At 44.5% G+C, this 18,519-nt stretch overlaps 2 protein-coding genes across 12 annotated transcripts in view; one reads left to right on the top strand and one right to left on the bottom strand.

The window, feature by feature from the left end:
- Ccpg1 (cell cycle progression 1) overlaps nt 1-11,801 on the bottom strand; it is a 30,939-nt gene extending 19,138 nt beyond the window's left edge. For 7 of the 11 annotated variants that reach the window (NM_001286545.1, NM_001359295.1, NM_001359296.1 and 4 more), the window contains exon 1: nt 11,530-11,699. The gene's annotated coding sequence lies outside the window, so the exon portion shown is untranslated. Of the gene's footprint in view, nt 1-1,406; nt 1,476-11,529 lie in introns of those variants that run through there. The other 4 variants (XR_870768.3, XR_379460.4, XM_006511469.4 and 1 more) reach the window with 2 other exon arrangements.
- Nucleotides 11,802-11,826: 25 nt separating this feature from the next.
- Ccpg1os (cell cycle progression 1, opposite strand) lies at nt 11,827-17,479 on the top strand. The gene is made up of 2 exons (NM_001198789.1): nt 11,827-12,062; nt 17,007-17,479. Exons 1-2 carry the CDS (start codon nt 12,036-12,038, stop codon nt 17,346-17,348), a joined length of 369 nt encoding a protein of 122 aa, NP_001185718.1. The 5' UTR covers nt 11,827-12,035; the 3' UTR covers nt 17,349-17,479.
- Nucleotides 17,480-18,519: the final 1,040 nt, after the last annotated feature.

The following is an 18,519-nucleotide window of genomic DNA, read 5'->3' as shown; positions in this document are numbered from 1 at the left end:
GCTCTTACCCACTGAGCCATCTCACCAGCCCATGCATGTAACACGTTTTTAAATGTCTGTAAAAGCTCTACCACACTGCACAACCTCCAGGTAAAACAGACACCACCACAGGCTTTCCACACCGACCATACGACTGCACACCTATAAGAATAAACCAAGTCGTTAAGCTGTGGGAACCCTCCTGAGCTAAGGCAACCTCCCGCTGTGCTGCTGCGACCAACAGAAGTTGTATCTGAAAGGCGAAGAATACCTAGGATCCTGCTGGCAGATGGTTAATTGGGACCAGACAGCAGCAAACTAAGTTCACTTTCAAACAGCAGTGAGCTGTGAAAAGCTAACAGAGAAGTTTCAATTAAAATAACTATTATCAATACCTCAAATGGCTTTATAAAGGGTGGTTCCAAACCTAAGACACTGAGAAGGACCTCATTTTGTCCTGAAGCAGCATCTTGCTCAGTGCTGCCTGGTCGCTCTTCCATCTGGAAAGCTTTTACATTGCCACTCCACGAAGGCTAGCCTAGGCTAGCCTTGAGATTATCCACCTCTTTAACTAGCTTCTGGCCGTGCACAGACACTATCAAAGTGTTAGATCTAATTTGAAGGCTGTGGTTCCAACACAACTGTATCCAGGGGCTGGGACATAGCTCAGCTGGTAGCATGCCTAGCTGGGTGAGATTTCCAGCACCATATGACTTAAACATGCTGGCACTCATCTGTAATCCTAGCATCTGAGGTAGAGTCAGAAGGATCAGAAGTTCAAGGTCACTCTTGGCTACACAGTAGTAAGTTCCAGGCCAACCTGGTATTCAAAACACTCTTAAGAAGTTGCCCCACCCTCCTCTGCTCTAAGAATAGCTAGTCACATAGCTTGGCAATGACCTTCCCAAGGCTCCTGCACAGCAGTGCAGAGCACCCTTCAATTCCAGGGCTCTGCACTAAGAAAGCTGAAGTGGGAGAGCTTCCAACTGTAAGCCAGCCTAAGATAGACAGCAAGTACTTGAGGGGTGGGGGAGGCAGGGTGGGTGAAAGGCAGAAGGGAGGGAAGCAGGTAGGCTCCCTTAAGCATCAGCCTCCATAGATTCTGTTGGTTTTAGCCTGTGACACCAGCACTTGAGCTCTATAGTATGAATTTGTCTCAAAATAACCAAAAAAACATGTTCTGCAAGGGTAACTCGAGGGCTCCTGGGCATAGCTGTGCACGCCTTTAATCCCAGCACTCGGGAGGCAGAGGCAGGCGAATTTCTGAGTTTGAGGCCAGCTTGGTCTACAGAGTGAGTTCCAGGACAGCCAGGGCTATGCAGAGAAACCCTGTCTCAAAAAAACAATAAATAAATAAATAAATAAATAAATAAATAGAAAAAATAAACAACAACAACATTTCTCATTAACCAAAACAGACAAGTTACCTAGTCTGATGATGCCCTACATTGTCCCTAATAAGCTACATTTTACTATGAAGAAGGCAAGGTTTCCATTTCCTTATCTTCTAGAATTAGACATGAGTGAGAAGAATGGGGCACTATTATCTCACAATCCTGTGATTCTAAGCACAGACTGAGGTAGGTCAATGCTGCTGGGCTGTCCATGAGTCCATTTGGATGCCTGTCCAGAATCTGACTGTAATCAGGCCTGTAAGCCCAGCTATCCAGGAGGCCAAAACAGAAGAACAAGTTTAAGGCTAGAAGTTTGGCCAGATCAAGCTGAGTAACCTTGTGGAGTTTTTTTTTTTTCCCTTTCAAAAATTCTCTTTAAGTATTTTTGCATATGCATGTGTGTTGTGCCTGCATGTATGTGCATCACATGCAGGCTTGGTGCCCATATAAGTCAAAAGGTGTTGGGTTTCCTAGGACTGAGTTACAAATGGTTGAGAGCCACAATGTGGGTGCTGGGGACCAAACTGGGGTCCTCTCCATGGGCAGCAAGAGCTCTCAACCACTGAGCAATCTCTCTAGCTCCTCCTCTTTAAAATTTCCATACATTACAAGCTAATATAAATGAGGTTCAGTGGCTGTGATGTAATTTAATGGTACAGCAACTACTTCAAATGTATCTGGCATTAGGTTCAACCCAATTCAGTTTGAGCATTCAAAACAAATTTTGGGGAGATCAGAAAGTAGCTGAGACATGTCTCACCGAAGCCACCAGTTAGCCTAAATCTTGCTGTATAACTAAGCTAGCCTAGAATGTGGGTCTTTCCTGCATCAGCTTTCCCAGTACTAAGGCTATGTTACTTCTAATTCTAATTAAGTAGCTGTGTTAATGAAGGTATTCTTTGTGCTTATATGTACGTTCGTGGGTGCACATGCCTGTACGTGTCCCTGCATGCATGCACACACATAAAGATGCCAAAGGACAAGAGTGGCAAGCAGTCCTCGTGGTTTTAAGACAGCGTCTCTTAGGAGAGTCACGCACGCCTTTAATCACAGCACTCAGAAGGGAGAGGCAAGTGGATCTCTTTGAATTTGAGGCCAGCCTGGTCTACCTAAGCTGAGTTGCAGGACAGTCAGGGCTACAAAGTGAGTTTCATCTCAAAAGGAACATGCCAAGTAGGTCAAGCAGGCCAGGCTGACTGACCAGCTAACTTGATCTGACCTATAAACAAACAAGAGCCGCCACGCCACTGTCTTACATGGGAGCTGGGTACCAAACTCAGGTCCTCACACTTGCCTGACAGTACTTTAGTGACTGAGTTCTCTCCAGCCCCTGTGTCTGTTTTGGAGACTGAGCCTTGCTATGTAGCCCAGGCTGGCCTCAAACTCATAATCCTCCTTTTCTCCTTTCCCGAGTTCTGGGATGGCACTGGTGTGTCACCTGTCCCAGCCAGACATTTCACTTTTTCATTTTATTTGATATAATTACTGCAGGGTTTTTGTTTTTGTTTTTTGTTTTTTTTTGTTTTTCTTTTTTGAGACAGGGTTTCTCTGTATAACTCTGGCTGTCCTGGAACTCACTTTGTAGACGAGGCTGGCCTTGAACTCAGAAATCAGCCTGCCTCTGCCTCCCGAGTGCTGGGATTAAAGGTGTGTGCCACCATGCCGGGCTACTTCAGGGGTGTGAAAGGTAGCTTATGTAAAATGAAAATGACTTCTTTTTCTTAATTGAGAAAAAAGGGAATGCTCTGAAGGCTAACGTGATTGCATGTATACTTTATTTCCATCAAGTGTTTGAGCCCAGACTCAAGGCTAACCTGGCGGCCCAGCAGAACCTGGTCTTCCTTACCTGAAAAGCAGCTAAGCATGGTGGCTGGGCCTGTAACCCAGCTCTGCTCCCCAACCAAGTGAGAAGACAGATTGTGGAACCGAGCTGGGGACTGAGACCCTAACTCAGGAAGGAAGGAAGGAAGGAAGGAAGGAAGGAAGGAAGGAAGGAAGGAAGGAAGGAAGGGAGGGAGAGAAAATGGAGAGACTCAAAGTCTGTGGGCGCATTTTTCAGTGCGGGGGAGTTAAGCTAAGGCCTTCCTTACAGATGCTAGGTAAGCACCTCACCACCGAGCTACAGCCCCAGGGGTTTTATTTTGCTATAGGGAGGATCTCACTATCTTACCCAGGCTGGCCTGGAAATGATTCTATAGCCCAGGCAGGCCTTGAACTTTCTATCGTCTTGACTGGGACTCTCCAATTCAGGGATTTTAGGCATGAGCCACCATGCCTGTCTGCCCTTACAACAGACTGTTCTATTAAAAAACAAAACAAAACAAAAACAAACAAACAAAACCTCAGACCTATAATCCTAATTACTTGGAGTCTGAGACAAGAGATGAATAGCTCCAACAACTAGGGTTGCATGCTGTCATAGTCTGGCCTAGGATGTAACAAAAGGGAGGGGTGTCCTGGAAAGATGGCATACTCTCAGCTATCGCTCCAGAACTGTGCTCAGGATCCTGCTTAATGCCATGCTCCCCAACATAATATGATGTTCACGGTCAGATCCCATGGAACTGGAGTTCAAATAATTGGGAGCTGTCTTGTGGGTGCTGGGAATTAAACTTGGGTCCTCTGGAAGAGCAACAAGTTCTGCTAACCACAGAGCCATCATCTCTCCAGCCCTCAATCTCTTCTATTGTGTTGGTCAGGGTGTCTCTTCACAGCAAGTAAATAAGACACATACACAACACAAAGGCCTGTGGTGGTGTATGCCTTTAACCCCAGCAGGCAGGTAAGCTACCTAGTTTTTGAGACCAGCATAGCAAGTTCTAGGCAGGAGTTGCACACTGACACCCTTTCTCAGAACAACAAAAGCAGTGGTTTTTGTTTTTGTTTTGTTTCTGTGAGACAGGGTTTCTCTGTGTAGCCCTGGCTGTCCTGGAACTCACTCTGTAGACCAGGCTACAGCTCCTGTGGTTTTTACTTTGATACAGGAGGTCTCACTACCTTACCCAGGCCTGACTGGAAATTCTTCTGTTGCCCAGGCAGGCCTTGAACTATCTTCCTGACTCAGACTCTCCTGTTCAGGAATCAGAAGTGGCTGCCTCTGCCTAGGCGTGTGCCAACCGCCCCGACAGAACCAATTTTAAGCACAGTGAAAGGCACAAATTCAAGAAGCATTTTCTCCTGAAAAGTTAACGAAATTAACATGTTACCTTAAAGTTTTACCCACCGGATTTTTAGTGAGTTGAGTCAACATAGTACAGGATATAAGGCTCTTTTTCTCTGGTCATAGTAATCCTATCAGTGAGTGCAAAGACTCATCTCCGTAAAAAGCAGGTTTTCCTGGTTGAAATGCGGTAGGAAGACACTGTCACTAAAAATAATGTAAGCCAGGCAATCCTGGCACACTATAATCCCAGTACTGAGGAAAGCAGAGGTAGGAGACTGCCCACAAGCTCCAGGCCAACCTGGCACAGAGTTATAACCCTGTCTTTAATAACAAAAAAACGGAGTGTAGTCACACACAAATCTTAGCAGAGGAAAGGCTAGGACAGGAGGATCTGAAGTTCAAGGCTAACCTAGTCTTTGTAGTGAGACTGGATGCTAATCTGAGCTACATGAAACTCCACCTTTAAAAACAACAACAACAACAAAAAAAAAAAACGGGCAGTGGGCACACGCCTTTAATCCCAGCACTTGGGAGGCAGAGGCAGGTGGATTTCTGAGTTTGAGGCTAGCCTGGTCTACAAAGTGAGTTCCAGGACAGCCAGGGCTACAGAGAGAAACCCTGTCTCAAAAAAAAAAACAAACAAACAGACAAAAACAACAAAAAAGGGGGCTGGAGAGATGGATCAGAGGTTAAGAACACTGACTGCTCTTCCAGAGGTCCTGAGTTCAATTCCCAGCAACTACCTGGTGGCTCACAACCATCTGTAATAGGATCCGATACCCTATTCTGGTGTCTAAAGACAGTCACAGTGACTCATACATACACATAAAATAAATAAATCTTTTAAAAACTAAAATTAAAAACAATCAATTACAATATTTTTAAAAGAATAAATACAGTCCACCCATGTACTCCTGCTATATATACTAAATATACCTTTTCATCCAGAACATCATTTCTGCAAGAGAAATGTGGCAACACACCATTACTCTGTAAACTTCCTTCTATGATGTAACTTTGCAAATTAGGAAGCAAAAACCACTTTTGCTCTGATATCTGAAGTAAACAGCCTAAGCCACATCTTTTTTAAAAGTGAGAAAACAGGGCTGGTGAGATGGCTCAGTAGGTAAGAGCACCCGACTGCTCTTCCGAAGGCCAGGAGTTCAAGATCTGACTCCCTCTTCTGGAGTGTCTGAGGGCAGCTACAGTGTACTTACATAAAATAAATAAATAAATAAATAAATAAATAAATAAATAAGAAAACAATGATTCAAACAGCGAGGGGAGACCACCTAGAGCAGGGAGGACCGCCTTTCATCAGCTATCTGCAGTCTTCTGAAATGTCCTGGCTGTCCAGGGTTGTTACTGCTCAGTTTTGGAAAAAGCCTGAAAGAGCTAATAAATGAGGCTGAAGAGACAGCGCGCGCAATACTGTTCTCTCAAAGGACCCGAATTACCCAGCACCCACATTAGATGGCTTACAAAAACTGCTTATGTTGTGGCTTCTGGGGGATCAAACACCTCCCATTTCCATAGGCAGGGAACTCACCTGTATATCCCAGAAACAGGAACTTACAGAGTAAATAAAGTGCCCCTCCCCCATTTTAGTTAACTAATACCTAAGATGGGCAGGCTGCACACTGCCCTTCCTGGGACACTGAGTCCAGGGTGGCTTCATCATTTTACAAATCTATCTGGTTTTGGCTTTGTTTCCTATCTTAATACTGTTCTCTCTCGTGTGTTCTCTCTCTCTCTCTCTCTCTCTCTCTCTCTCTCTCTCTCTCCACACACACTATAATTATATTTTTTAGATGTTCTCACAAAAGATAATTTACTCTTATTTTCTTATAGTTATGATCTAAGATAACTGAAAGAAAAGCTAATACAAGGATCTATGTATTTTTTTCTGGTTGCTATTTATTAGTTTATATCTGGTACAAGGGAGAAGGGTCCCCACTGTCCTGTAGTGATCCTGAGTGGATACCCAACCACAGTACATTTTACACATCTGTTTTCCTTCACTCTCACAGACCTGTGTCACTTTGGTAAAGCCTTCCAAATGAACTTAGAAATTTCTAAAAGACTGCTTTACATTAATGCTCTGTATTAACTAACTTAACTTCAGGTCAAACTCAGAGTTAGATGCTAATGGATAACTGACTTTCCCAGGAGAAGGCATCTCTCCACCCCCACCCAGGGCTTTCACACCTCCCTGCCAGGAGGATTTCAGACTCAATAGTCTTGCTGCTCATGAGGGCAACATTAAAAAGAAGCCACTTCCCATGAAATCAAACAAAGGACCTCAACACATCTAACTATGAGACTGAGACAAACACAGAAAGGCCCAACCACAGAGGCACCACTTTACAATTCCAGGTCTTTTAATCAGAAGAGCTAAGTCATAGTGAGGAAGGGAACTAACTGGTCTTCAGACTAGAACACATTACGCAGCTCTACCTAGAAGACAGACAAAACCCTGGATGTTTCTTCACCAAAATTATGCTCCAAAAGAATGTGCATGGCACTGCCATCACGATGTGTACTCAGTTTCACAGGTCACTTACAAAGGCCTGAGTCCCTCTTCCCAAGTCCACCTTGAAGGTACACAGGGGCTACTTCCAGCTTGGAAGTAACAGAAAGACTTGGTACCTCAGATCCTTGTTCATCACTGAACACTGTTTTCCTTTCCACGTTCTCTGGAGCTCATCGGCAATATGAACTCAAGAGCTGAGTCTGTCAGCAACACTCACTAAGAAAAATCAGACTTTGTTCTCATATAATGAAAGAGGAAACCTGCAACTCATCTTACTGACTTCCTAAAGCTTACAGAAAACCCTACTGACTCTTCAGTGGTTTTTCACATATTAAATACCCTTCTAAATGCCCAATTAAAACAAAACAAAAAATCCCTAAATATATTACATGCAATCCTTACATAGTACAGGACTAACCTCTTTCTCTGAACTCAAACTGAAAGATGATTTGGTCCTGTTTAAGGGAGCAAGGCAAACAGTAAGCCCTGAAATCAACCTCTTTCCCTGCCTTAATCTAGCCAAATCTGATTGTTCCTAAGAATAAAGTCCTGGAGAGGAGGCAGTGATGGCCCTGAAGGCCACGTTCTTGATGTTTTCCAAATGACGGTGTGTGGCTTTTTACAGTTAACATTCAAATAATTTAAAAAATTCTTAAGTTGGTTAAAAAATACAATTTCACCTACAATAGCAACACTGTGGAATTTGGCAGCTCAGACATATTATTCTAGCACAAATGCTTTTTATATCCTGTGGATGGACCCAAAGCCTACATTAAACCAACACAAGATGGACTGGTGAGATGGCTCAGTGGTTAAAACCACTGACTGTTCTTCCAGAAGACCTGGGTTTGAGTCCCACCATCCACATGGCAGCTCACAAATCCACACAAGACACACAGAACACAAGTAAAAGACAGAAAATATTGAAAAGAAACTGACATGTGGAGAAAAGCTCCCAACTAAAACAACCTAAAAAAACAAAAATACTACCATCTAAAAAGCAATAAAGGCTGGCTCACGCTGGCTCACACCTGTACTCAGAAGGCTAAGGCAGAAAACTGCAGCAAGCTCCAGGCCTTGGGCTGAGGAAGACCCTGTCTTAAAAAAGAAAACAAAACAAAGAATCCCAGAGCTCAGAACGCAGAGGCAGGTGGAGGCCAACCTGGTCTACTAGTCCAGGACAGCCTAGGGTGTTTCGCCAAGAAACCCTGTCTCAGAAAAACAAAAACAAAACGGAGGTATAACTCAAAGGTTATACCTGGGCTCACAGCCACCAAGCTGGGCAGCCAGAATTTGACCTCCAGGACACAATCACATGGTGAGTCTGAGATTCCCATAAATTATCCTTTCCTCTGTTTACATACAAAATAAAAATATAACCAAGGCAAAGTGATGAGAGTTACTCCTCCTAAGGTCGCTAATGACGAAACACAGTCACTATTCTTTAGAAGAACAGAAGCAAAGATGTAGACTAATGAATTGTATAATTTTATCTGTTCACACTGAATCTAACAAAAAAATTAAATATAGCTCAAATTATCAGACATATAAAGCCTACTACTTAATTATCTTCAAACAGGGTCTGTTAGCCAGGATAACCGTGGACTCCTGATTCTTCTTCTGACCTCCCATGTATAAGGATTATAGGCAAGTTCTATCACTCCAAGCTAACTCCCACTTGTAAATGCTTACAAATAAACAAGCTGTTTTCAGCTGAACATGGTGGCCCGGGTCAGTGAATCAGAGACCAGCCAAGGGTACAGTAAGACTGTCTCCTGCCCCTCCACATATTTTTTTTTTGCATGTGTATTAAAATAACCAAGATTTGTCTAGTCTAAAGTATCTTTTATGTTTCATTTTTGTTCTAGTTAACAACAGGTCAAAAGACACATACATGCTAAGAATTATTGTTAGGATGCTTTTTATTCTTTCCAGACAACTAATTGGTCTCTTTCCCTTCTCCTCAAAATAATTTCCATTTAAATTCATATATGGTTTGTGAATTCAGTATAACTGAGGATTGTGCTTTGGTTTGTTTGTTTCTTTCTTTCTTTTTTTTTTTTTTTTTTTTTTGGGGGGGGTTTCGAGACTAGGTTTCTCTGTATAGCCCTGGCTGTCCTGGAACTCAGAAATCCACCTGCCTCTACCTCCCAAGGACCGGGATTAATAAAGGCATGAGCCATCACTGCCCAGCTGTGCTTTGGTTTCTTTTGTTGTTGATCAGTTTGCATGTGTCTTGTTGGGTTTTTTTTTTTTCCTACTTCCTGATTTGCTTTTTTGAGGTAAGGCCTGCCTCCTTAGTGAAGGGATTAGTGTGCACCACCCACCCGGCTACCCTGTTTGGACTGTGTACTGCTTTGTCCTTTTTTGGAAACTGGATCTTGTTGTGTAGCTCAGATTGGCCTTAAATTTCCAATTGTTCTGCCTATGCCTCCTAAGCTATGTTAGACCTAGGCCATTACACTAACTTCTTTATTTACTTTTAGTTTTTAAGCCCAACACCCAGCCCCACAGCCCCCCACCCCCATCTCTGTGCATCTGTGTTCAGAGGACAGTGAGCAACTTATGGGGGGTCAGTTCTCTCCATCCTGTGGGTTCCAGAAATGAACCTCTGATGGCAGACTTGTTCAGCGAGTCCCCTTACCCATGGAGACACCTTGCCAGCCCATTTACTTTAGAAAGTCATACTTAAAGAATCTAAAGATAATGGAGGCAAGAGCATGTAGAATTCAAGGCTACATAGCCAACTGGTAGCTGGCCTGGGCTATATGAGATGCTGTCTTTTAAAGATTTCAGAGCTGAAGAAACAGCTCAATGGTGGAGAACAAATACTAGGAGGACAGTTCCCAACTCTTCTGGTCTCCACAGGCACTGCATACACAAGCTGCCTTTACAGCAGACAAAACATACAAAAACACATCTTTTAAAAAAAAAAAAAAAAAAAAAAAGGTGGTGCATCCCCAGAAAACACAGTAAAGCGTAAAGAGGTCAGTTTAGTTTCACATCCTAGACAATCACCTTCATAACTAAATATCCTTAAAACTCCAATGGAAACACAACAGTCTATTCTTTGGCTTACAGTACAAAACTGGTTCTAGGAGTTGTTCTGATCATCCTGGGGCTTAAACTCAGGGCCTCACATACATTAAGCAAGTACTGTACCAAAGAACTACATTCTCCGGTCTTTTTATACAGAAATATGCTCTCCACTATATTGCTCAAGTGGTCTCAAACTTGCCATTCCCCTGCTTCAGTTTCTAAATATCTGGGGTACCACCTTTAACTGGAATTTCAACTTTGGTGTAACAGGGTTAAAACAGCATTTACAGCAGGCTCCATGGTACCCAACTACGATCACAGTGCCTAGGACGCTTAGGCAAGAGAACTCCCAGGTCTAGCCTGGGATATATTAGTATCAGGACAGCCAGAGATACACAGCAAGAAAAAAAAGCCAAAAGCATTAACTCACCCTTAACAACCTTCTCAGTTCCCCTGTGACTTGAGCTTGTCAGAATAGCAAACTACTCACACCAGTTATACATGATAAATATCCCCTGAGAAATCTAAGACCTATTAAGATTGGGATCTTAAAGTTAGTCGGTGGACTCAGAAGGCAGAGGCAAACGGATTTCTGAGTTGGAGGTCAGCTTGGACTACAGTGCAAGTTTTAGGATAGGTGGAGATACACAGAGAAACCCTACCTCAAAAAACAAAAACAAACAAACCAAAAAAACCCAATCCACCCACTCCAAAAAAAAAAAAAAAAGGCGAAAGAAAAAATATTGGGTCTTTAAGATAGTTAGTGCTGACATTTCAAACATTATGTGACCTTGCTGGAAAGGTCTCATAGCACCCCTAACTGAGAATAACCAACTGGTTGCCCTTTCTAGGGACAAGCAGCCCCATACAGCCAATAAAGCAAAAGTGGGAGAGGGCAGTGCATGATGGTTCACCCTTAAGGAAAACACCCCAGCTGGTTGCGGTCTAGAACTCGGGCGCTGCCCCTGGCAGAGTTGGGATAAATGAGAGGTAAACACAAACGACACACGCGCAGCTGCTACTTAGGACAAGCCGTCAGCCTAACAAACGCTGGTAAGGACCCGGAGGGGAAGCGTGAAGAACGGGCGGAGAACAGGCTTCGGGGCTGAATAGGAGTATACTTCTGGGGTGCACACTTTTCTATTCCTGACACCTGGGACCTCCGAGCCGGCTCAGAGTGACGCACGCGGCATCTCAGCATACGGATGCAGCTGCACCTGAATCCCGGGGCGCCCAGCTCCGAGCTCGCGGGGCTGCAGCCTGCGAGCCCGCGCCTAACACCTGCCAGGTCGCGCCCTCCGCCCGAGGTCGCCCGAGGACCAAGGCATCCACCAGGAGAAAGCCTCCCGGCGCTGCGCCCGAAGGTACGAGTTGCAGCCCGCGGCCGCCCCATCAGCCCGACCTGCGCCCCAGGGTCTTACCCGAAGACAGCGCCTCTTCCGCCCGACCGCGCCAGCTGTCACCGTGGCGGCGTCCGCGCTCCAGACGCCAGTGACGCCTCATAAAAACAACAACCTGCTCGCAGGCGTCCGCAGCGGGGAAGCGGTGGCAGGCGCGGCGCAGCAAGGCATGCTGGGACTTGAAGTTCCTCCTACGTCTCCTGCCAGCTCGCGGCGAGCAAAAAGAACTACGACTCCCGAAGATGCGTACGGCCCGCACCCCTGAGGCTACCGGAAGCTGGGCGGAGCGACTGCGGATCTCCACAACATCCGGGCTCCCACGCCTGCAGCCGGTTGCCACGGAGACGGGCTGCCACACTGGAAGACGGAGGGTTTCCACCCACCGTCTTCCTCCCCAGAAATTGTAGTTTACGGGACTCCGATCGTCTTGCTGTTGCTTTCCGTCGGTTCTGTAAGAAGACTGGGCCCTACGCCTTCGCCAGACTTCTCGCTATCAGGAAAGAGTTGCTTTTGCCGAAGAGATTAAGATGGCGAGAGAGACAGACTGCGACTTGGTGGGTTTGGGCAGAGAGCTAGATGCTTTTGAAAGTCGAATTCATAATAGTGTTTGAGGCACCATCTACTCCCACTCACTAGTCACCAAGCTGTTATATTTACAAGTTTAAATGCACGATCCACAAAGTAATTACTCTGAAGGTGTATAGGAGGCACCTCACTACAAATGATCTTTTGTCCAGGATGGTTTTTGTTTTGCATTATCTATTTGCAGTCGTGGGGATCGAACTCAGGGACTTGTGCATGGTAGGTAATCTCTGTTCTACTGAACTACACCTCCCAGCCCTAGAACCTTCATGTTTTTGTCACTTAGAGTATGCCTAGTCTAAAAGGATGGAAGAGGGTGAATAGGAGTGCACTCACCCCAGAGGGAAGTTACCGTTCCTCTGTCCCCTACCTGTCTAGTGAGTAAACAGTAAAGGAAACCATTCAACAAGCTGATGTTGGGCAAAAGCTAGTTCACATTTAGATCTGATATTTGTGTTGCTGTAACTAGGGATTGAACCTCAAGCCTCACACAAGCTAAGAAAGCCCTCTACAAAGGAGGTAGATCCCTAACCCCTCGTTTTTGTTTGGGTGAGAGGGGAGTTCTGGGTGGTGGGTTTTTTTTGAGACAGAGCTTCTCAGAGTAACTCGGGCTGACTTTAAATTCTTTGTGTAGCTGGCACTGAATTCCAGAACCCCTTGCCTTTATTTCCCAAGTGTTAGGATTACAGGCCTATGCTACTACACTCTGCTCTTCCAACTTGGTGAACAGGCGAAAATTTAAATAACAAAGCTGGCTTTACAGTGAGTGGGTTTGTAAAGTGGTACTTACTTTGATTACTTATGAGCTGTAGACGAGATAGCACGGTCCCCCATGACTTGGTGTAGATAAGACACCTGGTGACTTGGATTATTGAAGTGACTTTTTAAAATCATTAAATCTAGACCTGAAGGTGATTGTGTTAGTCAGGGTTCTCTAGAGTCACAGAACCTATGGATAGTCTCTATATAGTAAAAGAATTTATTGATGACTTACAGTCCCCAGCCCAATTCCCAACAATGGTTCAGTCGCAGCTGTGAATGGAAGTCCAAGGATCCAGCAGTTACTCACTCAGTCTCACACAGCAAGCAGGCGAAGGAGCAAGAGCAAGACTCCCTTCTTCCAATGTCCTTATATTGTCTCCAGCAGAAGGTGTAGCCCAGATTAAAGGTGTGTTCTACCACACCTTTAATCCCGGATGACCTTGAACTCGGAGATTTAATCCTCTGGAATCCATAGCCACTATGCCTCAAGATCTCCATACCAAGATCCAGATCAGAATCTTCTATCTCCAAGCCTCCAGATAAGGGTCACTGGTGAGCCTTCCAATTCTGGATTGTAGTTCATTCCAAATATAGTCAAGTTGACAACCAGGAATAGCCACTACAGTGATTTAGGGCTTTTTGTTTTGTTTTGTTTTGTTTTGTTTATAATGTAGAATAGAGTTTATTTAGGGCTTGTGGAGGGGAGTTAAGAGAGTAGTAGAAGCAGAGAAAGGCAGAGAGAAGGAGAGAGTAGAGAAGTAGAGACCAGCCATGACCATGTGGAGAAAGGAGGAAGGGAAAGGGAGCAAGATGTAAAAGAGAGGCAAGAAAGGTGATTTAGTTTTAGGGCCAGTAGTAGCAAGGGTGATTTGATGGTAACTGAAGGAGAATAGTAATATAAAAAAAAAACAAAACAAAACAAAACAAAACCCCATGGTACAGTTAGACAGGAGTGGCCCAGACCTAGAATCCCAGCACTATGAAGGCAGGAGAATTGCCAGGAGTTTGAGGCCGAGTAATCATTGAAAGAGAGATGGCTCATCTGTTAAGAGCACTACGTGCTCCCCAGAGGTCCTGAGTTTGATTCCCAGCAACCATAAGGTGGCTCACAACCATCTATGCTGATGCCATCTCCTGGTGTACAGGTGTACATGCAGATAGAGCATCCATATATGTAAAATAAGCAAATCTTGAAGAAAAAAGAAGAAAAATCCATGCATCCAGCATTTTAATGATTCTATTCACCTTTCCTTCAAGGTAGCTCAAAATCTGTGGTTTGGGTTTTGTTGATGTTCTTAGCTGCTGCTGCTGCTTCTTCTTCTTCTTCTTCTTCTTCTTCTTCTTCTTCTTCTTCTTGGGTTTTGTTGATGTTCTTAGCTGCTGCTGCTGCTGCTTCTTCTTCTTCTTCTTCTTCTTCTTCTTCTTCTTCTTCTTCTTCTTCTTCTTCTTCTTCTTCTTTTTTTTTTTTTTTTTTTTTTTTTTTTTTTTTTTTTTTTGGTTTTTCCGAGTCAGGGTTTCTCTGTGTAGCCCTGGCTGTCCTGGAACTCACTTTGTAGACCAGGCTGGCCTCAAATTCAGAAATCTACCTGCCTCTGCCTCCCAAGTGCTGGGATTAAAAGCATCCTTAGCTATTTTTAAGTGGGTTACATCTAGATGGAAGTTCCTGCCTTACACCACACTTTTCTAGTATTCTAATTTCTAGATTTTTTTCTTTTTTGAGACAGGGCTTCCTGTATCCCATGATGGCTTGTCTCCCTGAGATGACCCTTCTGACCCTCTGTGTGATTACTGGTATGAACCATCGTGCCTAGTTCATGTGGTACTGGAAATAGACCCCAGGGCCTATATATGTTAGGCAAGCATGCTACCAACTAAGCCACATCTCCAGCCTGTAATTTGCAGATTTTTAACTTAACATTCAGAAACTGAATTTTACTTAGATACTAAAAGAATCCTGGGATTGAGAAACAACTCAGTTGTGTTAACCAGAACCTGACTAGCAGGGCATTGGCAGCCTAGGCCTATAGTCCTAGAACTGCAGGAGAACTCCTAAGGATTCTGATTTCTCCAGGAAATTCACTGTTGTCCAGGATGGGAGGTGAAAGTGGGCAGTCCACAGTGGACGCTGGAGGCCAGAGGAGGGACTTGCCCACCAAGGAAAGACTTGTCTTTGGCAAATAGCTAAATGTGTATATGCCTCTCTCCTAAGCGTCTACCTAGAAAAGAAAGGGAGAGAGAAGCAAGGAGGGAGAGAGAAATACAGAGAAAAGAGAAACTCAAAAAGCATTAGATTCAAGAGCTGCCTTCCCCTGAATCTTAGCAACCCCTCTACCTCTGACAGGGTGTCTTTGGTGCCACCACACCTTGCTAGGGATCTGACAACCGTCTGTAGATTACTCCTCTGTTAGCACAGCCAGGTCTGGCAGCTCCCCCTAGAGCTGACATCTTTTAAAGGCTGCCGGGAGGAGTTACTACCTTGGAGTACATTAGAGGATGGGAAAGCATGAAAGACTTAGACAGGGAAGAGAGCTGTAGACTCTAGTGAACAAGGCTGTGTGATTAAGTCATCTGCTCCAAGAGTCTCTGTTTCTCTGACTGACACAAAGCCAGGGAGGGACCTTGCCCTTCTCGGGTAGGTAGCTCCTACAGTTTGTTTTGGCGGTTTGTTTTGTTTACCGGTACAGGGGGTTGAATGCATAGGCTGTATGTACCACATAACTCCATATGCAGTTTACTTTTTGTTTTGTTTTGAAACTGGGTTTCATGTAGTCCACTCTCTGTGTAGCCAAGAATGACCTTAAGTTAGTGGCACCTCCCAAGTGTCACCAGACATGGTACCTTATTTCTATCTCTGAAGCAGGGTCTTGTGATGTAACCCTGGAGCCCTGGCTGGTTCAGAATCGCCTATGTAGACCAGGCTGGCTTCAGACTTAGCAAGCTCATATTAGTGACTCCTCAATGTTGGGATTCAGATGTGTGCCACACTAGAGCCAACTCTGCCTTATAGTTACCAATGAAATAAGTAAAGCAGCCAGGAATGGTGGCTAGCCTTGTCACCCCAGTACTACTTTAGAGAACATCAGTTCACACTAGTAAACTACACTGTGACACAGCCTCATTCTTAACTATGTAAGATACTTAAAGTGTTCTGGAGCTAGTACAAGTAATCTCATAGCCAAGCATGCTGGCACAAGTCTGCTCCAGTTCCAGCACTCAGGAAGCTGAGGCAGGAGTGGTGCTTTAAGTTCAAAGGCAGTCTGGACTACAGAATGAGACTCTTGTTTCAAAGAACCAGGGCAAGACAGTGTGTCAGCAACAGCGGAAGCCAGAACACTCCACCAGTGTGAGTTCTTTCCAGAGACCTCTTGGGTGAGAAAGATTACTGACTAACACAGAGTTTCAGGAGTTATGTATAAATCAAGGCTGGAGTTGATTAGGAAACCTCTAGTGTAGGTTGCAGCACAGACACTAAGAGACGGAGAGGCCGGGTGTGGTGGCGCACGCCTTTAATCCCAGAACTCGGGAGGCAGAGGCAGGCGAATTTCTGAGTTGGAGGCCAGCCTGGTCTACAAAGTGAGTTCCAGGACAACCAGGGCTATACAGAGAAACCCTGTCTCGGGGGAAAAAAAAAAAAAAAAAGAGGAAGGCAGCAGCATATATTTTGAAGTAAGCAGGGCTGCTCAGGACAGAGACCTCCATAGATGATGTAACATCACAGCCTATAATTCTGGTGATTTTTTTTTCAAGTTGCACTGGCCAAAGGATTTAAAAGATGAAGTAAAACATAGGTAGATGTGATGGCCCGTGCCATGATGCTAATTGCTTGGAAGGTTGAGGACAAGATGATGAGAAGTTCAAGGTCATCTGCAGCTACATAAAAGGTCTAGGATAGTCAGGGCCACCTGAGACTTTCTCTAAAAGAATGAGAGAAAGAGCCAGGTATGGTGATTATAGACTTTAATCCCAGCACCTGAGAGGCAGGCAGATCTTTGTGAGCTCTGGAACAGCCTGGTCCAGGCCAGCCAAGGCTACATAGTAAGACCCTTACTTAAAAAATAATGAGAAGAAGCAGGAAAGAAAAAAAATCCAAGAGAAGCTGAAGGGTAAGTCAGGTACATGCCTGTGTAACTCAGGGTGGGTTTTGTGCCTTTTAGGATAAGAAAACTTCCTTGACTTCAGATGCAGAAATGAGACCTGAACCACCGGCTCTGTGCGTGAACCCTGGCAACCCTGTGTTTTCCTGTATGTTGGATCCCAAGACATTGCACACAGCCACCTCACTGTCCAAAGCCCAGATGATTATGTACAAGACCAGTGCCAGCCAGTACGGGGCCTTCTCGCCCAGGCCCTTCTTCTTTCCCTGTAAGTTCCTACCACAAGAGCAAGCGTTTACAGAGCACCTCAAAACAACCGGCTTTTATCAAAACAACAGCCTAAATGTTGGTCCTGACCGAACCAGAACCATCGATTCTCCTAATTATCAACACACACTATGAAAATACATCCTTCTGACAATGGAAGAGAAAATGTCCTGGGGGTATAAGTTTCTAAGTCTAGAACAACTAATTTTGAGCATTTGAAATTTAATAACTTTTAATAAAGAAGATACAAATGCATATTCTCAAAACACTTTTTTTGTTTTTTTTTTTTTGTTTTTTTTTTGTTTTTTTTTTTTTCGAGACAGGGTTTCTCTGTGTAGCCCTGGCTGTCCTGGAACTCACTTTGTAGACCAGGCTTGCCTCAAACTCAGAAATCCGCCTGCCTCTGCCTCCCGAGTGCTAGGATTAAAGGCGTGCGCCACCACGCCCGGCTCTCAAAACACTTTTAAGAAATAAAAAAAAAATAACTGAAAAATTAGTGACAGTGACCTCGTTCATTTATTTATGTTAGAAGAGTCTCACTATGTAACCCAGCTAGCCTAGAATTCTCTATAAAATCTAGAACCACCTTAGCCTCCAGATGTAAACCACTGGACCCTACCATATAAACACATGTTCAGGGGCAGAAAAGGTGGCTTAGCAGTTAAGTGTTGCGCGCGCTCAACTAGCCAGGAAGAACGATGCTGCAACAGGATCCTTCTGCACACGTTTATTCAGTCCTGTTTCTTCTTGTTTATATCTCTCTTGTTTATATCTCCCTTGTTTTTATATCTCCCTTGTTTATATCTCCCTTGTTTTTATATCTCCCCTGTTTATATCTCCCTTGTTTATATCTCCCTTGTTTTTATATCTCCCCTTGTTTATATATCTCTCTTGTTTTTATATCTCCCTTGTTTATATATCGCCCTCGTTTTTATATCTCCCTTGTTTTTATATCTCCCCCGAACCCTGGGCCTCTCACTCTTTTATACTCTCAGTTCCCATCCATGCACAGCAGGCCACGCCACCTCACCAGGCACGCAGCTTCAGCTAATCAGGGCAGCAGGGGCAAATCTCCACCAAATTGGATTCACCTGTATCCTGGTACACCTGCGCAGCACTCAAGATGTTTGTGGTTTATATGAGGAAGTCAGGTGCAAGTCATATGACTTAGCTGCAGTCTCTGGCTCCTTTAGGACTGCCGCCACACCTGCTCCTAACAATTCCCCCTTTTTTCTTTTTTGGCAGAGAGAATGTCTGTAGATAGCCCCTCGCAGCCATGCCCCTTACCCGTCCTTGGGTGACAAAC

Source organism: Mus musculus, chromosome 9 (assembly GCF_000001635.26).
Source record: "Mus musculus strain C57BL/6J chromosome 9, GRCm38.p6 C57BL/6J".
In the NCBI taxonomy this organism is placed as follows: Eukaryota; Metazoa; Chordata; class Mammalia; order Rodentia; family Muridae; genus Mus; species Mus musculus.
The sequence above is the reverse complement of the archived record's forward strand: the minus strand, read 5'-3'. Positions and strand labels throughout refer to the sequence as shown.

Excerpts from the sequence above, each read along its gene's own strand:
- Ccpg1os (NM_001198789.1), top strand. The coding sequence starts at position 12,036 with ATGGCGAGAGAGACAGACTGCGACTTG. Across the intron at positions 12,063-17,006 it reads GAGAGACAGACTGCGACTTG|GATAAGAAAACTTCCTTGAC; the intron begins GTGGGTTTGGGC and ends TGTGCCTTTTAG.